Source organism: Rhipicephalus sanguineus, unplaced genomic scaffold (assembly GCF_013339695.2).
Source record: "Rhipicephalus sanguineus isolate Rsan-2018 unplaced genomic scaffold, BIME_Rsan_1.4 Seq733, whole genome shotgun sequence".
Lineage (NCBI taxonomy): Eukaryota > Metazoa > Arthropoda > Arachnida > Ixodida > Ixodidae > Rhipicephalus > Rhipicephalus sanguineus.
In genome coordinates, this window is record NW_023615868.1 from 46,835 (window position 1) to 68,795 (window position 21,961).

General features: G+C 46.3%; 1 protein-coding gene across 1 annotated transcript; it reads right to left on the reverse strand.

Annotated features, from left to right (window-relative positions):
- Positions 1-361: 361 nt before the first annotated feature.
- On the reverse strand, positions 362-15,986 carry LOC125756780 (uncharacterized). Its single transcript, XM_049411722.1, has 6 exons — positions 15,979-15,986; positions 15,366-15,466; positions 10,339-10,509; positions 5,540-5,787; positions 2,360-2,463; positions 362-473 (listed from the first exon to the last, which is right to left on the reverse strand). The coding sequence occupies exons 1-6, from the start codon at positions 15,984-15,986 to the stop codon at positions 362-364; spliced, it is 744 nt and encodes a 247-aa protein (XP_049267679.1).
- Positions 15,987-21,961: the final 5,975 nt, after the last annotated feature.

The window sequence follows — 21,961 nt, forward strand, 5'->3', positions numbered from 1 at the left end:
CGGCGAAGAGAAGACGAATGCGGTACTTCTCCCGTTACAGTGACTTCACGCAGCCACGCTAAGCCGTATTCACCCTAAGAGTGAACGGCACTGTACATTGTCATCTGAAGGAGACAGAGACTTAACATACGAAGTTTCAGGAAATTTCGTTGAGCCAATGTGGCCAAAACACGAAATAAAAAAAAAAAAAAACGTTGAAATCCGTGACGTCACCATCGGAGATTTCGGCGGAAAATTTAAAAGGGGGACTTAGGCCTCACTAAATTTAAGTTGCGCTTCAGTGGTAAATCCACTCCAACTCGAACTCGCGCCCATTTCATAATTGCTCGAGTGCACTCATGTATATCGGAAGCAAAAATATTTAAGAAGCGAGGCTTACGATGTCTGGCAAGTTGACAGTGCAGCGCGCCAATGTGTCATGGTCAGGAATCTCGTGCAGGTTGTGCGTCCAGTACACTACGTTGTACGAATGCCTGTACGAAATATTACGATGCGATGAAATTAAGTTCCGCAGCTTGTTACACTTGCTGCGACACTTCAAGGCGAAAGGCAGCTGCTTCACATTTCGACTTCTCGCAAGACGCAAAGAGCTGCAGTATGACACACATTAAGTTACTTTGACGTCTTCAATCGATTGCGTTGTCCCCGCGGCCACTCCCTGAAGATCTGTCACCTCGCTTGCAGGGGCGTAGCCAAGGGGGGGGGGGGGGTGCACCCCCCCCCGAAATTTTTCAGTTTTGCTTGCGCATATATACACGCACACATACATACATACGCACGCACGAACATACATAAAGTATGGTTGAACCCCCCCACCCCCCGAAAAATATTTCTGGCTATGCCCCTGCTCGCTTGGTGTGGCACTACCTTCGGCCGGGATCGGCCCACCTTTGACCAAGCAATGACGTCACAGATTCTGAAGTCGTGATGACGTTATTAGTGGCGTGTGTCACGTGGGTTCTTGTACCACTTCGTTCGCGCTCGTCCTGTGTGCGTCCTTTGGGCTCGAGCGACGCGCTGGAAATTTCGAGCTGCTTTCCGTTCTTCGCGTTACATTCCAAGTTGTTGCTATCGCATTCATTGCTTCGCCGTTACTTTTTTTTTTTTCGCTTTGCCTGCAAATCCGCCCCCCCCCCCCCTTCCCCGTTTTTTATTTTATTTGCCGTCCGGCCCCCGCTGCTTTGGCTTCATGCAACTCGGCCAGGCCCGTAGCGAGGGGGGGAGGGGGGGGTCCGAAATTTTGGTGAAGTAGGTTTTTTTTTATCAAAAATAAATGAAAATAGGTGTTTTTCTCAAATAGTCAAGGTTTTCAGCAAGTGCCCCCCCCCCCCCCCTCCCCACGAAAAAAAATTCCTGGCTATGGGCCTGAACTCGGCCCTCCGTCTCAAAAGGTTGCCGACCCCTGGCATAGAGATGCATACTTCCGTAAAAGAGCGGCCACACGAGCCGTTTCGTGGACGGGCAAGTAAGTGTCTGACCACCCGCCAGGTGGTGTAGCGATGTGCGCTTCCACTTCAAAGGTAGAGGAAGCTTGGAGCCAGAAATTTTTATCGAGTGCGGGGGGGAGGGGGTGGGATTTCGGCCATGTTTGTGCGTGCATTCGTATGATATGCAACACTGAAAATTTTCCGGGGTGGGGGTCGCTTCTTCAAGACCTTGCGTTTGGCACACGTAGTGTTTTCGGTGTGAATGATAGAAAAAACACAAAAACTGTGGTCTATGCATAAGCCTGAGAAGCTTCGATTTGGGTTATAAGTAGAACAAAGCAGATAACTCTTCTCTGAGATCGAAAGACCGAATCTCTATAGCTATAGAAGGACGACTTTAATGTATGAGTCTAAAGATATGTCCTGTACACGGTGGAATTCTTTGTTTGCCAACACCGCAGTCTGCAGTGTGTTTGAAACTTATGCAATTCCTAATTTGTGTATCGTCGCCAGATCTTGTGTTCTGTTGCCGCCACCGCCTCTGCCTCATGTATATAGGGGGGGGGGGGGGGGGTGAGGGGGGGGGTTGAGAACGTAGTCAAGCGGATAGTCACTTTTATTCTCACCCCCTCCATCAACTTTGTATTAGTGGAAATAAAACCATTATTATTATTATTATTATTATTATTATTATTATTATTATTATTATTATTATTATTATTATTATTATTATTATTATTATTATTATTATTATTATTATCTTGAAATTGAAAATGTGCGGCGTGCCCGTAGGATCGTTTTGGGACGTCCCTGGGACATTGCGTAATCGTCTGGGCTCGAGCGTCCCACTTGCAACAGTGCATGCATTGGCGTGTTCGTGCAGACACGCTGCGTGATAATGCGAGAAGATGCATGCGTCAATATACGCTCACCTTACGCCGTCGATAAACGGAAAGAAGCGTTTCCTGTCGCCTTCATTACTGGGGACTACCAGCGCCATCTTCTTGGAAAAGGCGCCGAGACACGTCTCCATAGCCTGCGTGGGCAGCAAGCGTTAATTAAGTCCTCGTGTATTTCTTCTATTCGCGAAAGGCATAGGCGTGCGCAAAGGAGGGGGGTCGTGGGGGGCGCAATTCTGCCCAATACCTTTACTCACTCGTGACTGTCACGTGATTTTTTAAATGCGCAGGTTTATGGCTATATGCAAATTTTTTTACCGTAATGGCGAGCAAGGAGCCCTGATGTTGCATACAAAGAACCGGTTATCGTATTTACACGATTGTAAGTCTACTCGAATGTAGGTCGACCCCCTCCCATACCAAGTAGCACGTGAAAAAAAAAACGTGTGAGAGCATTTCATAAAGGAAATTTACGTAGTCGCTGGACTGACTACATGCACGTTGACTGACTCCATTGTTGGAGTCAGCGTCCGACCTGTCAGGCACTTCTCTATCCTGTCCGCGTAAAAAGTTGCGCTGGCATATTTTAAGTAGGAATGTATCAGCAACTTTGCAGTATTTAGCAAGTCCTTAGCAAACTGTATAACGTTGATTTTTTTATTTTATTTTCGTTTGTTGCCTTTACTTTAAAGAAATTCACATCATCTGTGTAAAACAAGTGTACTGATTCAGTTTCATGTGTGATTTTATGTTTTGTAAATGTTGTCTTTCTACTACTGCTGCTGCTGTATGGGGGGGGGGGGGGCACGGCCCAATTACGTAATGTTTGCCCTTAGTCGTGTCCCCTAGGACGTACAACTTCAATATTGTCCTAAATAAATAAATAAATAAATAAATAAATAAATAAATAAATAAATAAATAAATAAATAAATAAATAAATAAACTAGCCCCGCAACGTGTTTCGTAAAGTGAAGAAAAAAACATGGCTTATCCCTCTGTCATAGGAATCGGCATAACGCGAAAGTGAAACGTGTCTTCACAGACGTAGTTGAGCGCTTGTTGTGCATTGTTTCGGCACAAGGGCGAAGGAATGAATGCTATAGCATCAAATTGTAATGTCACGCGAATAACGGCAAGCAGCTCGAAACTAGCAACGCGCTGCTCGAGCAGAAAGGGCGCACGGAAAGAACATACACAGGATGAGCGCGAACTAACAACTGTCACAGCTCGACAATGAAAGCGCGCTGCTCAAACACGTAGGAGGACACACGAAACGAACGAACAGAATACACAGGATGAGCGCGAACTGACTGTCACAGTTGTAAACTATTCGTGTGTGAGCAGCGCGCTCTTTTCGCAAAAGCAGCCGCTGCAGTGAGCGAAGTGACCTTCGTGCTCTATGTAACTTCAACGCAAACTTGCAGTGAGAGCACAATGCATACAATCCACCCCCATCACGAGATAAGCGCGCGCGCATGAGCGACCACGCTCTGTGGAGGCGCGCGCGCTTCGTAACACGCGGGGCGACGACCTTTAAGCGCGCCCTTCGAGCCCTTCGCGGCATCTTGATAGGAATAACGAAAACAGGCTGAAGTGCCACCGATCTCTGAGTACCGCCAACGGTAAAATGGTGTATACAAATAGCTCGCCATTAGTATTCTGAAGAACGTGACGTTTGTGGCCGAGTCGGTTCACGCTGCGGAGCGAGGGGTTGTAGGTTCGACTCCCAGGGACGGAACTACTTCTAGTTTTATTCTTTGCCATTTGTTAGTGTATATCTCACAGCGTCATATCCGTGACGGAAATACGTCACTGGAGCCGTGGTGGACCCTGGCAAAAAACGAATTCCGGTACGCGGAGGTGGCTTCACGGCAGTGCTTTGTAGCTATGCAGAGAAGCTAGCTTCGCGGCAATAAGCGGGGATCATTAAAAAACGTGATTCGTTGCTGAGAGTGTGGGTTATTCGCGCGAAAATATGGTATATGCTACAGGTAGAGCCAGAACGCAAACGTAATGTCGTAACCATGCCACAGCGTCCCTGATTTTTCGTTTGTGCTGCCATAACTGGCACTGCTAATTCCTGTCTCGATTGTAGGTCGACATCCTCCCAACTTCGGATTTCAAATTTAGATAAAATGATCTGCAATCGTTTAAGTACGGTTCTTCCCACCTTTACCCCGGAAATCTGTGGACCAATAGCAGGCCTTTCTGAGAAGCACGTCATCGCTTAATTTTCATTATTGCACCCTTTGCGGAGCTCGTTTTCGTTAGGACTAGACTAAAGGGGGGGGGGGAGGGCTGCGGTGAGTTGTCCCCCCCCCCACACGCCATACTGGAGAACCCTGCGCAGGCCTATGATTTCTTCTATTCGTGGAAGGCGAAGTGTCGAGCGCCTCTTTCACAAGCGTCAAGGCGTTCGAAGAACAAGAGGAAGAAGACTTCTCCTTGGCGCGAGCGCGCGCTCGTACGCTATAGACGGAGTTTTGCCTGCGTTACGCTAAGCGATGACAGCATACGACAGCCCGGGCCCCTGAAGTCCTCCATACTTGTAATACTATTCACTCCGCATGCTCTTACAAGGCGCGCGCACACACCACACACACACACACACACACACAACACACACACACACACACACACACACACACACACACACACACACACACACACACACACACACACACATGCATACATACATACATACACGCGCGCGCGCTTCTCCGGCGCTGGATCTGAAGGGGGAAATAACGTAACGAAACTCGCTGCAGCTGACGCGTATCTCAGGTGCATGCCGTAACATGCGGGAACTCGATAAAGCGCAGCAAATATGTAGCGCGCATGTCGCACACCGAGTTTGCGAATCTCCCTAACAAGATTCTACTCATGCCGGGGAAACCCTACACGCTTGCCTCAAACATTGACGTCATCGACGCTTTGGTAAACGGAGCAGTGGGAACTCTACGAACGGGAACAGCTGGGTGCCCGTGCTATACGCTATTTCTCAGGTTTCACCACAGCGGAGCTGCATTTAGCGCAGGATTTAGAACTACACCAATCGCTACACAAGAACGACATTTTTTGTCCGAGAAAATTCTGCGGTGCACACGCGCTCTTGTCTTGTACACTGTTACACAGTCCTCGTTTTATTTGCGCTGTTCTGCTAATATCCGCTATGAACTTTAAATACGCTCCGTAAAGAGGCGTGGACTTACACTGAAAAATTGCTGCGCGACTTTAGCGTCCCCTAGCGTGTCGGAGTATGGCGACGGCCAGTGGAACGTCGCGCCCTGGAGGTCCATGTCCTCCAAGACGTCTTCCAAGCCCTCGCACAGCTGCGTCCGGTAACGGGTCGACGACGCGGTCTCTGACGCCACACCAGACGGTGTGCCGGGTCCTGCCAGGGCTACGTAGACGTCGCGGCGAGGGTCTTGAGCCGCTGACTGCAACTTTTTGACCGCGTCTGCAAGAGAATAAACTTTTGTTAGCAAAAAAAAAAAATGGAGGAGACCCTAGTCCTTGACTTATAGGTGTCTGGTAGTGGCACTCGTACGTCGGCGTACGTGTGCTCTAGGTATATTTATTCTTTGGGATAATATTGTGTTTCGCACACTGCCGAAGCGGATCTCGGAGGCCACGTAAAGAGAAGTGCGTGGTTGAGATCTGCTCCGCCAGGTGGCGCAACGACCCCAGCTGCCTACAATATTTCAATAAAGCCATTTACCCTTCATTAATTATTCTGACAGTTAATTGGTCCTTATGTTAAAGGACCCCTGACAGCAAAATTTTTGTTTGTGACTTTTTTACTGCAATTTGTCGCTTTGTGTCTGGTAATCCCTAAGTTGAATCGTAAATGCTCTAACGTATCGTATAACTAATTCTAGCGTAGTTGATTGCGACCATTTTAGCATCACTTCAAAACGCCCGCCTAACAAGCATAGGAAACTAGCGCCCCATGCGGGGGAGTGCCAAATATCACGTGCACACAAGTTGTGGTGACGTTAAAGCGCATTTTTCAAATGGGGGCCCCGCGCGCGGTAGAGATTGAAAGTATGTGGGTGCGTGTCCGGACCCTCACGAAAACTACTTCGAGAGCAGCCCGACAACAGAGCGAGAGGGGTGAGGAACAATAGGCCTCGCGGGTTGCCAGTCGTGGTATTGTGTGCACCCAAGGTGGGTGAAACTGCGTGCACCCCGCAAACCTTCTGTGACGTCCACAATACTTGCTTTACTCGTAGAACGTCACGTGGGGCTTCGATCTACGTCATACCACGATGTCGCGAGGTGCAGCCAACTCAAATGAGCACTCACGCTTACTTTAAAGCCAAATTAAGATATTTTAAAGGCAACGTTCGCCACTCATAATCGGTCAGTAGTGCCCCCGTATACAGGAAAGTCAAACAACACAAACTTCTGGAGGTTTCAATTTTGGTGTCAGGGGTCCTTTAAGTAATGTTACGCTCAGATATATCTACCCAACATAACTCCTAACCTTTACCAGAACCATCAATTTCTATTTTTAGAGGACTCCTTATGAATATTTGAGAAAAACCGGAAGTAAGTGCTTGACCGGAAGAAGTGCTTGGAAGAGAAGCAGTAATGTCACTTGGCGCTCGTGCCAGTAATATGGGTAATTTTTACTCGGCGAGTATCCTCCAGTTCAAGGTTCCATTGTCTTGCGCGACTCTGCGAGCCCGCTAGACCCGGTGTTGCTGTTCCTACCTGCATAAGCTGAACAGCGCTGACTTCCCAAGAGGAAGGAGTAAGCATGGGGATTGGAGGGACGCGCCGTGGGTTAGAGCGATCCGCAGCTTATAACTGCATCAGGCTTGGCAGCAATGAAATTACTTTTGACAGCTAGCGGAGCTGTTAAAGGAGCACTGACACAAAATTTCGAAGGCGAGATAACCCGTGTGATGGATTTATGTGGACACACACGCATCATCTACGAAATATCAACGGATAATATAGCCTGGAACATATTTAAAATCACGTTTAATGTGCGCGTCGCCCCACTCCACGCGAAACGCGCCTTCGGTGTCCTAGTAAACAACCAACGGCCACCTGCGTCACGAGTTTGTGTTGGCTGCCGCGATTGTTGCGGGCGCTCTCTCCCACTCTCTCCTAGCAGACCTTTTCAACGGAAAGAAGGGGAGACTTGCACGGGAGTACAAAGGCTGATGTCCTCGCCTTTGCAGTGCATCTTGGAGGGGTCACGCATATTTACAACGCCTCAGAAGGCATTGTAGCAGCACTCAGGAAGCCTTCGTTGAAAAGAGTCGTCGACGCGGTGCACATGTGCACGCGGTTTTGTGTGCTCACGTAGCCAGCTTTGTTTGCATAGCCACCACTCTGGGTCCTGCCTCCCTCGGCGCTCTCTGAAACCGAAACTGCGACTCCAAATAATTAAAGGTTGCGCGCTCGAGCAAACGAGCTTTCCAGCCGTGATAAGTGGGTCATTAACTACTTATCGCAACAGAAAAAACAAGATGCAAAGTTTTGGTGTCAGTGCCTCTTTTCGTGTGCCGTTTGGCGTCGACTGAAGATGAACCGGCACGCGCTATCTTCGTCCTCTTCTGCTTCGCTCCCATGACACGTGCGTCGATTTGTCTGGCGTGGAATTCAATAACTCTGATGGGTTAGAGCAAAACTACAGAGAGAGAGAGAGGGAGAGAAGAAAAGAAAGAGCTAGAAAGAGAGAGAAAAAGAAAGTTTTGGCGAAAAAGATTTCTCAACGAGGCGGGATTTGAACCCGTGTACGCACGATCCGATGGCAAGCATCGTAACCACTCGGCTATCCAGGCACGCTAGCAGAGCATAACATAATAGCCTTGTATAGTGTAATATAGCACGGGGGTTGTAAAGGGAAGTGAGGGCGGGAGGAGGAAAGATGTGAGGTTGAGGAGGAAGAAAATGAGGAGGGGAGAGAGTAAAGCATAGCATAGAAAAAATGAAAGAGAGAAATAGAAAGAAAGAAAGGAGTGAGAAAAGATATTTATATATATATATATATATATATATATAGATTATATATATATATATATATATATATATATATATATATATATATATATATATATATAATATATATATATATATATATATATATATCAAGTAGATCCTCCGTGAGAAGTCACAACGTTGTTTATTTCGACGTTTCAGCCAGAGTCTGGCCTTCATCAGGAATCGCGGTCAGACTCTGGCTGAATTAGGCCAGACTCTGGCTGAAACGTCGAAATAAACAACGTTGTGACTTCTCACGGAGGATCTACTTGACTACTTGCAACGCTACGGCCACTCCACCACGATGCCTGCCTACATATATATATATATATATTTATATATATATATATATATATATATATATATATATAATATATATATATATATATATATATATATATATATATATAGAGAGAGAGAGAGAGAGAGAGAGAGAGAGGGATGGAGAGAAATAAAGAGAAACAAAGAAGGCCACCAGCTCCGCACTTCCTTCAGGCTTGGCACTACAAGTGCGGAGCAGCTTTAATTTTTTTGTCATAATGAGTAATCTAAATAATTACTTCTGCGGGTTCAATTCAATCGACTGAGAAGGAAAAAAAATGCAGCCAGCTTCTTTTCGTGAAAGCCGTCGAAACGGCGAAGGTGATGCCTTCCTTCGTCGGGCAATTGCGTTTTCTATGTTTTGCAAGCCTTTTTTTTAAAAAAAAGAATGTATTTCGGTGTTGTATCATTGCTCTTTATTTGACAAGGTAGCTCACATCGGGCGAATGCGAGTAGTCTTGGCCATCCTGGGACAGCGAACGCCGCAATTAAGCGGTACCCGCCTTCATAGGCGTGCGCAGGGTTCCCCATTAGGGGGGGCGAAGGTTCATCGCAGCGCCCCCCCACCCTACTAAGTCCATGTATGGGACAGATTTTGCGCCCCCCCCCTCTTAGGTGACTAGAAGGGTCAGTGTACGGGGCAGATTTTGCGCCCCCCCTCTTAGGTGATTAGGGGGGGCGGCCGCCCCCCCCTGCCCCCCCTCTGCGCACGCCTATACCCGCCTTTGTAGTAGTAGTGCTCCCTCCTTGAGCCTACTCCTAGCAGACAGTTGCGTTCTGATACGCCTTTTACTCTCTTTCAAACAGCTACGTTCTGACCGCTAGACACCGCATTTCCCTTTCATCCAAGCTTCGCTGTCGCTTTTCTAGTCACGGCATAGCCCTCCCCCTTCCTACCGTGCCTCACCCTTGCCTCACCGCATCAAGAACTCGCAGCCAGCGCTGAGCGGACACCGGCGGACGGCGATTGGTCGACTAAGAACAGCTTCGGTGTTAAAAGAATAACAAGAAGAATATGCCTTTCGCATTCGAATCGTCTTAGAAAAATGCATAATGGACCGTGTGACGTTCATTACAGCGGCCCTGCAACACTTCTCCAAGTAATCATCGAATGGCTTCATTCAAGGAGTTCATTGCCTCACGAATCGACTGCCGCAAAAAATTTTGGAATCCGTCAAGTACGAGCGGAGTTAAGGGTTTTGTCGCACGCTTTAAGCGCTTTCTCTCTCCTTTCGTACCAACGAGAGCGCTGAAAGCTACGCAGGGAGGGGAATGGCAAGGGGGAAGTCCGTTCGTTAGCGGCAACTTAGCGCGCGTCGTGACCTTCAGCACGTTCTTTTCTTTTTCTTTTTTCTTCGAACGCGTGGCTTAAATATAGTGTGATCGCGAGCGAGCACGCGGGCACGTCGCGCCATCTCGCGGTGGCTGTGGTAACTATGCAGCTCACGATGCCCAAATCAGCCAATGGCCGTGGACTTCGGGTTTATGGCGCAGTCATTTGGGTTTATGTCAACATTTGTCGAGAGAAAAGGGAGCGATTTCTAGGTGACTTTGAGAATCAATTGCAAATTCCAGGCTGCGTGCTGCGCTGTAATGTTTGGCTCAGATGTTCTCAGGAGACTCGAATGTCGATCGGCAGCGTTTTCTAACCATGCTGAAAAAGTGTTGCGGGGCCCCTTTAAGTTCATACCCTGGTAGCTGTCCTTGGGTGCCAGCCGTCCTCGTCTCACGAGCGTCACATGGGCGTACACGAAGGTGCTGCACAGGTAGCGTGGCATGTCACTCGGGCTGTAGTCTCGCGTGGACACCGACTCGACTTCGTACACGCACCACACCGCCCGACCCGGCGCCGGTACGTACTCTGCATAAGACCCGGTCAAATATGAAATAGTTATAGTAGCTTACAACCTAAGAATAAATGTAAGCTCCGCCCGCAGCCGTCGCTGTCCCACCCAGAGAGAATTTGCATAAATGCCCTATCCAATCGCACGTGCTCATTTTAGTGACGTCAAACACCAAAGAAAAAAATTAAAGCGAGTTCAACGCCTGTGAAATCTGAGTAAGCTGTGGAGCTGGCAAGCAAGCGCCACCACCTGGAGAACCCAGATTGAGCTCTTTCTTCATCACCTTCATCTTCTTTATTTCATCTTCATTTCTTTATCTCTTTCTATATTGCCCTCTATCTTCCTCTTCCTCCTCCAAACCCTCACATCACTCCTCCTCACCTTCACTTCTCTTTCCCACTCCTCGCTATACCATACTGTACATGGCTCTGCTCTCACCTTGATATTCCGTGTTCCAATATATTCACAACACTTTCATATATGGAAAACGATAATCTCCTGCAGAACAGGAAGCGACTGTCCAAAACAACAACGAAAAAAAAGAAGCGCTTACGTGTTGGCGGGGTAGCCGGGGTGGTTTCTGCAGGAGCGGTGACGAGTATGCACATTTACTGCACACGTCACCACACTACTTACACATACATACACAAGAGGAGAATAAGAAAAAGAATATATAAAATTATCTCACCTCTCTCGGTAACTGGAGCGATGACATGAGCGGCTGTGAAAATATGTAAATAATAATTGATATAAAAACGCAAGAAAGTATTTTACCTATAATCGCGCAAAATTCGTCGTTGCCATCGTCGTTATCTTGTTGCCGTTAAGATAACTCTTGTTTGCGCAGGGTTCTTTCTTTGTGCGGGAAAAAGCGAGGATGGGGCGCATATTTTGTCAACGCATTCTTTTTATAGCGATAGCAACTATATTGCCACTCGAGGTGCATATTTTTATCGTCGCCGTCGCCGTCATGTTCCGTATAAAGGCCAAATTGATAGAATGTATGCACAGCGTATGTGGAACAATCTTAAGAACTGCAATACGGTGTCTAGCAGGCTTGTTGGTACGTACACATAATTTTTTCAAAACAGCACACAAACGGGACATGAAAGAACCACACTACACAGCGCCTGCGTAGTGTGGTTCTTTCATGTCCCGTTTGTGCGCTGTTTTGGAATAACTATGCTTAAGAACTGGTCAAGTCCAAGCCCGGCTCGACCCGAGCCCGCCACCTACAACCCGGGCTCGACCCTAAGCCCGGAGCTTCAGACCCGAGCCCGGTCCGGGCCCGCTGTTAAAACTGCTTTACCCGGCCTGGCCCGGGTTTTCGGGTAGGCCCAAGCCCGTGCAGTGCTCTAAGGTACACAACATAGCTCTGACTGTTGTGATAAAACTATAGAAATGTGCCTACGCCATGTTAATTCCGGTGGTACAACACATGTATACAACAAAATGTAGCCGCTAATTAGGGCAGCTAACGTTGTGGCCAGGAAGAGGGGTAACTGCGGGGAGGGGGTTGACCAGCTCACATTGGCACCTTCCCCTCCTCCCCGTAACTGTATGGATGTCAACTTGCTAACATCTAATGCCGTTACCGTTGTTCGCGCACCTTGGTGTGAAAGTTGCAACATTTATAAAACTTTATTTTTGGGTCAGTACTAATTGGTGGTGCTTGCCACACGCGGTATATACAGGAATCTCACCTTGCTGGCCCTGTTGAGGTTTAGCTTGGTTGGGACGCACATTGGAGAAGGAAAAAGAGAGAAAGAATAAGACAGAAGTCGATAAACATGACATAAAAATAATAATATAATAATAATATAATAATATCTGGGGTTTAACGTCCCAAAGACATAAAAAATAAATACACAGCACGAGACAAATAGCAATTTATGTCAGAGTGAAAGGTCAACGTTTGAGAACGTCTAGAAGATCAATATTATCATCAGCAGTGCTCTACTAATCGAGAAATTAAGATAAATGTAGGACACAATATGCGCCAGGAGTGGGACATTTTGGAATGAGCCCGATGATGTCAGGAGACCCAAGTACAATTAATCACTAGTGCTCATACTTATAATAAAAAAATTACATTCCGAACATTACAAGACGTAATAAAATGCTGCATGTTCATTTCTGTTTGATTCATGGGAAAAAGAACTTCGTGGCGTTACCTTGGAGAACGGCGCGGGTAGTCCAAAAGTCGTCATGGCGTTGTCTAATGATAAAACCTGTGGCGACTGCAGTCGTCACGAACCAAAATTTGCCACACAGTGAACCTATGTAGAGACCCTTGATTTTTTTTTTTTTAAGTGAAAAATCTAGAGACTTCAAACTTATGCACTGCATGTAGTTGCGCTTACTGGCACTAGATGGCCACACATGTCCGTGTTGCAACATTTGTGCCTCTCTAGATCTACTGTGATGCCTCTCCTTTGAACTTCTTTTTTCGTTGTTTTGCGCTAAGTGACCACAGTTTTACGATCAGTGCACAGTATGAACAGGCTAGCCCGACAGCAAGTGCTTCCAAGTTTTATTAAATCACCGCTTCTGAGAACCCTGCGTACAACATGGCTGTTTCCACGCCGCAAGGGAATGAATAGGAATGAAGCGCGCGTATTAGAAAGTGGTTTGACGACTCTGACGACAACTATGGAGATGTGCACTAGGTGGACACACATGTCCACCTTGTGACATTTGTGTCTCGCCCTTGTGGCTGGCGGAGTTTGCCTCTGTGCCTCTCCTTGCTTCGAAGACTACCATATAAAGACGGCCTACTAACTGTTTTAGGGGGTGCGGAAGGGTATCCACTACTCGTCTGCATGCTTTTTTTCATCGTTTGGTTTATTTCTTATTGGATGTTTTTCTCTTTTTTTTTATTGTGCATTGAACCTTGCAAGACGCCTTTTTTTTTTATTGCGATAGCAATTATATGGACAGTCTCGGCTGGATTTTGCCGTCGCCGTCGCCGTCGCCGCCGTCATGCGCCGTATATGTATAAGTATGTATATATATTTAAAAGCCCCAAAGAAAAATAATTCAGAAAAATGCTTCCGAAGCGCGGAATCGAACCAGGGACCTCTTCCTCCGCAGCGAGTGGCGCTAGCCACTACGCCACGAAACGCAGATCCTCCACGTAGGTAACGGCGAGCGTTATATACACACCCTTTAGCGCTGGACGGACTCGGAGACGGCTGCGCTTATAAGCGTTTCTTCATTACCAGCGAGATGGCGTTAGGAGCGCGACAGGCGCATTTAAAGGTCGTCGGCGAGCTCGCTCGCTTCTCGCGCGCAGGGAGAACCTTGCCCTTCCGCTGTCTTCTCGCGCGGTTTTCTTGTGCTGAGGGTAAGAGGGATGTTTCACGCTTTCACCGTGATGTCCGCGCTCATGTTACGGAGTGTACGAAAGTCACTCGAGCTCAAGGGACGCCGCTAAACGAACAAGCAGAAGATGAGCGCGAACTATCAAGTGTCACAGCTCGACACTTGAAGCTCGCTAGTTTCCTTCGCTGCTTCGGCCGCCTTTGCAACAGGAGCGCTGTTCAAACTGAGAGTATCCATTGGCGAGCCTCACTTCGTATAGCATTAGTTTCTTGCTATCGCATTCATTGCTTCTGCCTTGCGGCGAAACTGTGACTTTTTTGCAAGACACCAAGGCCATGCAGTGAAGCCTCCTGCGAACTATCTTTTTTGCAAAAATTGTGACAAAGAAACCTCATTAATCCGTAATAATGGTGTCATTTCATTCATAAATAAAAGCTCTACAAACTGAGCGAGAACATTTTACGGTAATGTTGCAACAGTTTCTTTTGTATTGTTTTTTTAAGGCCATGAAAGGGTCAATACATCTGTGTTATCGTGTGAGGGTTCTATCTTTTCTTTTTAACATGCATGTATGTATGCGTGTGTACATACATACATACATACATACATACATACATACATACATACATACATACATACATACATACATACATACATACATACATACATACATACATACATACATACATACATACATACATACATACATACACACACACATTGAATGAATGGATACACACCGACGTGGGCACAATGGGGTAGGGGTGGTGGCCGCCTCTCTAATCATACATTGCAGGCGCCAATTCTGCCCCACACGTTTACTCAGTCGGACTGTTTGAATCCCATCTTTACCCCTGGAAATTCATGGGACCAAAGGCAGGCTGTTATGAACAGCACGTCGTCGCTTCAGTTTAGCTTTTGCATTCATTACAAAACTTACTTTCTTTCGACCTGAACTAACTGGGCGGGGGAGTGGTGGTGGTGATAGGGCGTTGTTGGGACACTTGGCTCAACACCCTCCCCCCCTCCCCCCTCCCCCCTCCCACTATTGGTGAAACGATAAAAGATAAAAGAAACCAAGACAATGCAAACGCCCACGTTTGTGTTGCCTTCACCCGCCACTGTCGTCTAGTTGTTACAGGGCTCGACTGCTGATCCGAAGGTCGCGGGATCGAGTCCCGGCCGTGGCGGGCCGCATTTTCGATGGAGGCGAAATGCTAGAGGCCCGTGTGCTTCGATTTAGGTTCACTTAAAGAACACCAGATGGTCTAAATTTCCGGAGCCCTCCACTACGGCTTCTGTCATAATTATATTGTGGTATTGGGACGTAAATCGCCAGCAATTATATCACTATGTTTCCTTGATCTCTTCTCTTGTATCCGTGTTTGCACGCATACCTTATTTTATCATTAACCCTTACAACTCCCTCAACTTCGTCGTTCTAAGCTAATGGTGATCCCTGCTCACGCCTACGGATACACATGCGGAACAATGAATCGACGCGTGCGCACTTGGGCACGTATATCTAACTGCATAAGTGTGCATATACCTTTGATATAAAATACCAGCGCCGCAGCGGCGCTCAGTATGAGGAAAGGAACCAAGCACACAAACACCAGGTTGCCCAGCGTCGGAATGTAGCTGGAAACGCTGTAACGAGAAACGACGAGAGTCACAATCACTGGAGTAGCCTTGTGTGTGTGGGGGGGGGGGGGAGGGGGAGGGGGGAGGGGCAACACCCCTCTTGCATGTGTGTATATGCACGCACGCACACAAACGCACACATGAACACACACAAAAGTGCTGCAACCTTCCCCCTCTACCCTTTCGAAAAAAAATTTATCTCTACGCTCCCTGTCACAAAACATAAGTGAGTCACCTAACGGAGACATAAGCCTTTAGAGATGTATGCATGTGCAGCTCCGTTGCTCAATTAAAGAAAGTTCTACGATTTAATCGGCGAAAATGATCACGAATTAAACTCCTGGATAACCGACGGCATACCAGCGCGAAGAAGTCACGTGTCCCTTCTCGCACACTAAGATGACTTGACGGCGCTATTTTGACGTCAAATTGAATTACTCTCAATATCTATGGATTGTTTTCAATTACAATGAATTACCACGAATTACCTTCAATTACTGTAACCTGCTTTCACTTACCCCTTCATTACCCTCAATTACTTAATTGCTTCACACTGCTTCCTAAATACTCTTAATTACTTCTTAATTACTCTCAGTCACTTCTTACTTCATTTTGTAGTGTTTTAGTGGATGTTAGGCGTCTTGTATGACGCATGAAGCCGCGATGCGCGCCTGTTGCTTTGTTGCTTTGCTTTCTTTTTTTTTATCAACCATTCGTCTTGACAATGCCGACGGTGCACTTTACGCTTTTGATGAGGCAGCTAAAGCTTGCGTAGCCAGAAAATTTTTCGGACGGGGAGGAAGGGGCTCAACCAATCCTTTTTTTTTATGTTCGTGTGTGCGTTTGTACGTGTGCGTGTATATATACGCATGAAAAATCGAAAAATTTCGGAGGGTTTCAACCCCCCCCCCCCTGGCTACGCCCCTGAAAGACGACTAAGGGTAGGCTGGCCCGTTTGTCCTGCAAAGCGATTAAACGTATTAGGCTATTAGTATGAAGGTTAAACCATCCTTACGAATAAGCTACCACTATTTGATTCTCTTCGACTGCTGCAGAATGTTCCAGTATATGCTTCATTTTGTTTTTGTGGCTTCTTTCTTTTAAAGAGTGAGTCGTCTATTCTTCCTCTCGGCCGCCGAGCCAGTCATGCTGGAGCATAGGGATGGGCGAAAATAGTAAACTTGAGGTTCGAAACGAATTTGAAGCTAATAGTGAATTCCTCGAATAGTAAACGAATAGTTCGAATAGCATATATAACATATTATAAAGGGAAATGAGAATTTTTATCATTATCCAACTAACTTGCACAATATCTTTAGGAAGTGGAACAAGGAGTGTGCGAGCGTCACCTTTTTTGTTCGAGATGACGTGGAAAGAAATTCGAAAAGCGGCACGATTTGAATAGTAATAGGGCGCAAGTTATAACCGATAAAGTACGGTACGCTTTAAAATCTGCTACACTTAGTGCATATGAGCCCTCATAACACCCTTTCAAACTTAAAAAAAAGAAAGAAAAATAATCGAAGTGCAGGTAATATGTTCATTTTAACCTTGAAGTGCGACGTTGCGGCAGTGCGGGTTTCTCCTGGACAGGTTGTTTCACAGCACAGCAGCCCTACGCCGCAGTGAAACCAGCTTTACAGAGAGGTTAGATGAGGTTTATTATGGTCTAAGCGTGGGCTAGTTGGTTCATGGTCAAGGGCGTCCGCAGAAATTTTTCCAGGGGGTGCATCCATGGGGGGGGGAGTCACTACCGTGACTTGACCGGCAAGGTTAGTCAATAATATGTAATAACGTGCAAAGTTGGCTGGCAATCCTGAAGGCCGTTTCACACGGATATGCGGACCTTTTGTGTGCTAAAGAACGTGTGCAGCTTATTGCTACTGCATAGAAAGATACCCGAAATTCCAGGGGGGGGGGCAGCCGCCCCCCCTTGCACCCTCCTCCGGACGCCCATGTTCATGGTTAAACAGAGGAGAAAACAGCACAATGTTGAGACAGCACAAAGTAGTGCCTTCTTCGTCTTGTGTCCTGTCTGAATTTTGCGCTGTTTTCTCCCCTGTTTATTACATGAGGTCAAATGTACGTCTATTTGTTCCTTTCGAATACTTCGAAATTTCGAATAATTTAAGTTCGTGCCGAAGCGAATTCCAATACTGTAATAAGCGTTCGAATATTTGAAGCGCTCGAATATTCGCCCATCCCTACGGGAGTAGCTTACAAACGCAATCGTACTGCGTATTTTGAAGGAATTGTGGATGTTATACGATGAAGCGAGGGCCAAGAAGTACAGCTAGCGAATTTTGTTACACCCTTAACCGTTTCGGACGAGCACAGCTCGTCCTTGACAAACTGTGCCCAAACCACTTTGGACGAGTGTGGCTCGTCCGCTTGAGATATCTCCCCGTTAGCGTTTTGAACGACACTCGTTCGCTTCGAAGCTAGTTCGTGTGTCGCTTCACAGATGGCAGCACTGCTTGGCAATTTCTTTTATATTAACCGCCATTTCACATTTTTTCGCGACTTGTGCTTAGAAAATATTGTCCAGTGAAGGCGACGAGTGCGTTGCTCGTGCATCGTCGCGGAAAAGAAGCCTTGCGTCATCGTACAGCTCTTAATTCAGACGATAATTATATATTCACAGTATTAATGAGAACTAACAGTCAGTAATGCCAAGGAAAGTATAGGGGGTGTTATTTGTAATTATTGGGATATAAATGTGAAGAAAGTAAGGCGGACGAAAAGATAACTTGCCTCCGGCAGGGACCGAACCTGCGACCTTCAGACACCCAAGTTTACTTTGATGACCTGACGTGTTATATTCGCCAGTTTCTCGACGATGACATTATCGTTCGCGACTCGTGAAAGACACAGGCCACGGGACAGTAAACTTCGTTATGCTAATTTGACCTTATATACGCTTCAATTTTTTTTCGTCAATCAAAACATGCTTTTCAGAAGCAAACTATTCAATATCAAGTTGAAAAAAAAAAACTTTTTAGACAGAAAAACTAAAACAAAACGGTTAACGGGTTAAAGGGGCCCTGCAACACTTACCCAACTAATCGTCGAATGGCTTCATTAAAATAGCTTATTACATCTCGAATCTACTGGCGCAAAAATATTTAAAATCCGTCAAGTACGAGCGAAGTACAGGGATTTGTTGCACGCTACAAGCGCTTTCGCTGTTATTGCTTACCAGCGAGCGCGCTGAAATCTACGCAGGGAGGGGGGAATGACGAGGGGGCGAGAACATGCGTCCCGTCATCAGCGCGCGTCATGACCTTTAGCACTTTCATTTCTATTTTTCATCGAACGCGCGGCTTACTTTCAGTGTGATCGCGCGAGCGCGAGCCAGCACGTGGCGGCATCCCGCGGCGGCCGCGGTAACCATGCAGCTCGCGATGCTCAAATCAGCCAATAGACGTGGACTTTGGGTTTATGGCGCGGTCATTTGGGTTTATGGCATCATATGTCGAGAGAAGAGGGATAACGATTTCTAGCTGACTTGGAGAATTAATTATAATTTCCAGTCCCCGTGTTGCGCCATAATGTTTGGCTCGCGTGTTCTCGGGAGCCTCGACTACCGATCGGCAGCGTTTTCTGAACATGCTGAAAAAGTGTTGCAGGGCAACTTTAAAGTTTCAGGATTAGAAAAACCTCTTACGCTGGAATTATTCTTAAGAGAAAAAAAAATCCGCCAACCATGACCAGGGCTGGGCAGAGATACTCAGAAAAGTATTCCGGAATACAGATATCGAAATACATGAACTGAAAGCCTAAAATACCGATACTGAGATACATTTGCCTTTAACGTAACGGGATATTTCGGAGATACTTTTGCAATAAGACGAGAAAAGTATTCCGGAATACAGTTACAGCGATACAGATACTGGAATACTTTTTTTATTTGAAGGATGCTCATATTACGCAAAGACACTTATTAGTGCACTGCAGCATAATGTTGTAATTAAAGTTACAGCGCATCGAAACGTTCAGTTCATTTATTTATTTATTACAGCACCCTCAGCGCCATTAAGACATTGCAGGGGAGGGGGTGGACAAAGTACATAATTAGTAATAATGACATAATTACAAGTATCAATTGCAATAAAATACACTATTTCACAGCAACAGTAACAAGGATTGGACAACGAAATCGACATACTTGGCGAACAAGCTAAGCTATGTTAGAAATAGCACACTTTAAGCAAATCACTCGAATCACTAATGAACACCAGTGAATTGAGAAAAAGCACACATTTATTTTGAAGATCTGCTTTCCTGAGAAGATTGCTGTGTAGGCTTCTCAAATAGGCTATCTTCTAACAGCGTCGGTTCAGCCTCAGCACAAGACTCACGAAAGAAAAAAAGTCTGCCTACCGCTGAAGGCGAGCACAAATTCGTGTTATAGTGAATAAATATCGCCTTCATAGCCGGATTGCCCTGCAGCGTGGCGATATCTCTTCTCGGGTCATCTAGATACCGAAACGCTTCCGCCCTCACTTGGGTTGTTCTGACTGTTCAGAATCCGAAGTCTGTCCCCATCTTCGGAATCCTAAGCCGTCTGACCATGTCGGCTTCAATGAAGCTGTCACCACCACCGACGCTACCAGCACCCATTTCAGAAAGTCGCAACAGGCGAAGTCGGCTCCGGCGGTGGGGGAGCCTGCTACCACAAAGACCGTTTCACGCATGTAATCAATTTGGAAAGCACCCTGACATTGGAGAGGTGGCTGAAAGCGCGTCAAAGATAGCCATCTTTTAGTCACTTCCGTCGCGACTACGGGAACTGCTTTTAGAAGTGCCGCCGCTTCGAGAACTGAACGCACGCGAAGCATTGAAAATCCTGTTCCAAGGTGGTATCCGCGCGGGGGGTCGCGAATTAATGGCTTGCCACCCGAAAAAAATTAGACGTGCTGCACTGACCTTGAGAGACAGCGACTTTCGTCGGCAGAGGCCGACAACACTGCCCCCGCGATTCTGCCGTCTGCGGCGTCGCGCGCTTTACCACATGCACCATTCTGTGCTTGAGGGTAAACCATCGCCGCCTTATCTGTCGGCGACCGGCGGCGCGCCTTTGCTCATCTTGGCACAAAAAAAAAAGACGCTATTCCCCCATTGGAAACATGCCTCAACTCATTTCCGACACAAAAAAACAATGTAACGAGATACCCGTGTCCTGCATAGTATCGCGATACAGGCGATACATCGTAAATGTATTTCACTACTGAAATAAAAATACATTTTTCAAATGTATCTCGATACAGAAATACAGATACTCAAAAGTATCTCTGAAATACTATCGCGATACTCTTGTATCGCGATACTGCCCAGCCCTGACCATGACACGGGGCAGATCCTTATCGGAGATAAGTATCGGCTAGCCAATGACATTGAACGCTTACAAACGAAAAGCTTTGGGAATTTGACCCCAGGAACCTTGTCAGGAAATAAAATAGGAGAGACGAAAAGTTAGGAATGGCTTCCTGAAGATTACGTCTAGCGTAACAGCTTGACGCCAGTCTCTCTGTGTTAACGTTGTTAGGTTCTAACTTGCTTAAGAAAACAAAAATCAGTTTCATGATTTTGGCGCGAACACTGCCCTGCAATATGCTACCACAAGCAATACAGTAGTTTTACAATTCAGGCATCTCCAAACTTAAGATCACCGCTTAAAACTTTCTCGTAAAAAATGAAATTTAGAGGAACAAGGAGAACACGAAATAAAGGGAAGGGAAAACAAAAGTGCCTGTACACAGCCGCTTAAATGATAGCAGTTAGTATCACATCGTCAATAAAATATTTGGCGAATTCGTTCAACGTTTCTGCCGTGCCATGTACACATGACAACGAAGAACTTGCAAAAAAAGAAATAGCCGTCATGTTTTTGACAAGTAAAATCTTTTTTTTTTTTTGCGCAGAATGCCTGAAAAAAAAAAAGAGAGGACTGGATAAAAAAGGGCGCACACTTGCAACCAAGTGTATCGTTCAAAAGGCGGGAAAAACATGGAGGACGCTTGAGCCTCCGCGCCTTAGAGAGTACATAGAACGCGATAGCGTAATCGTGGGCCCATTCGCATCGCCTTCTCAATCGCTAGCCTGGCTTCGCTTCTGGGTGGAAGCCTCAACAGTGCCTCAAGGAAAGGAACGTCTGTGCGCGTAACATTGGCCGTTTCAAAAACCATCCTAGATTGCCTACTGCAAGGGCAGTTGCGAAGTGCCCATTACGCCATAATTCTTCCTTTTGTGAACTGGCGAAGTACCCACTACGCGTCCGTAAGGCAACACGCGCACCCGCGAAGCTGCACACTTTATTGATGCTGTTAACTGGTGATAACGGTGTTTATTTATGCCTAAGCGTTTTGCAATTGGCGGATCTTTAAACCAACCTGTGCGATTGTACGCCTCTGCCCCGCAATATATATATATATATATATATATATATATATATATATATATATATATATATATATATATATATATATATATATATATATA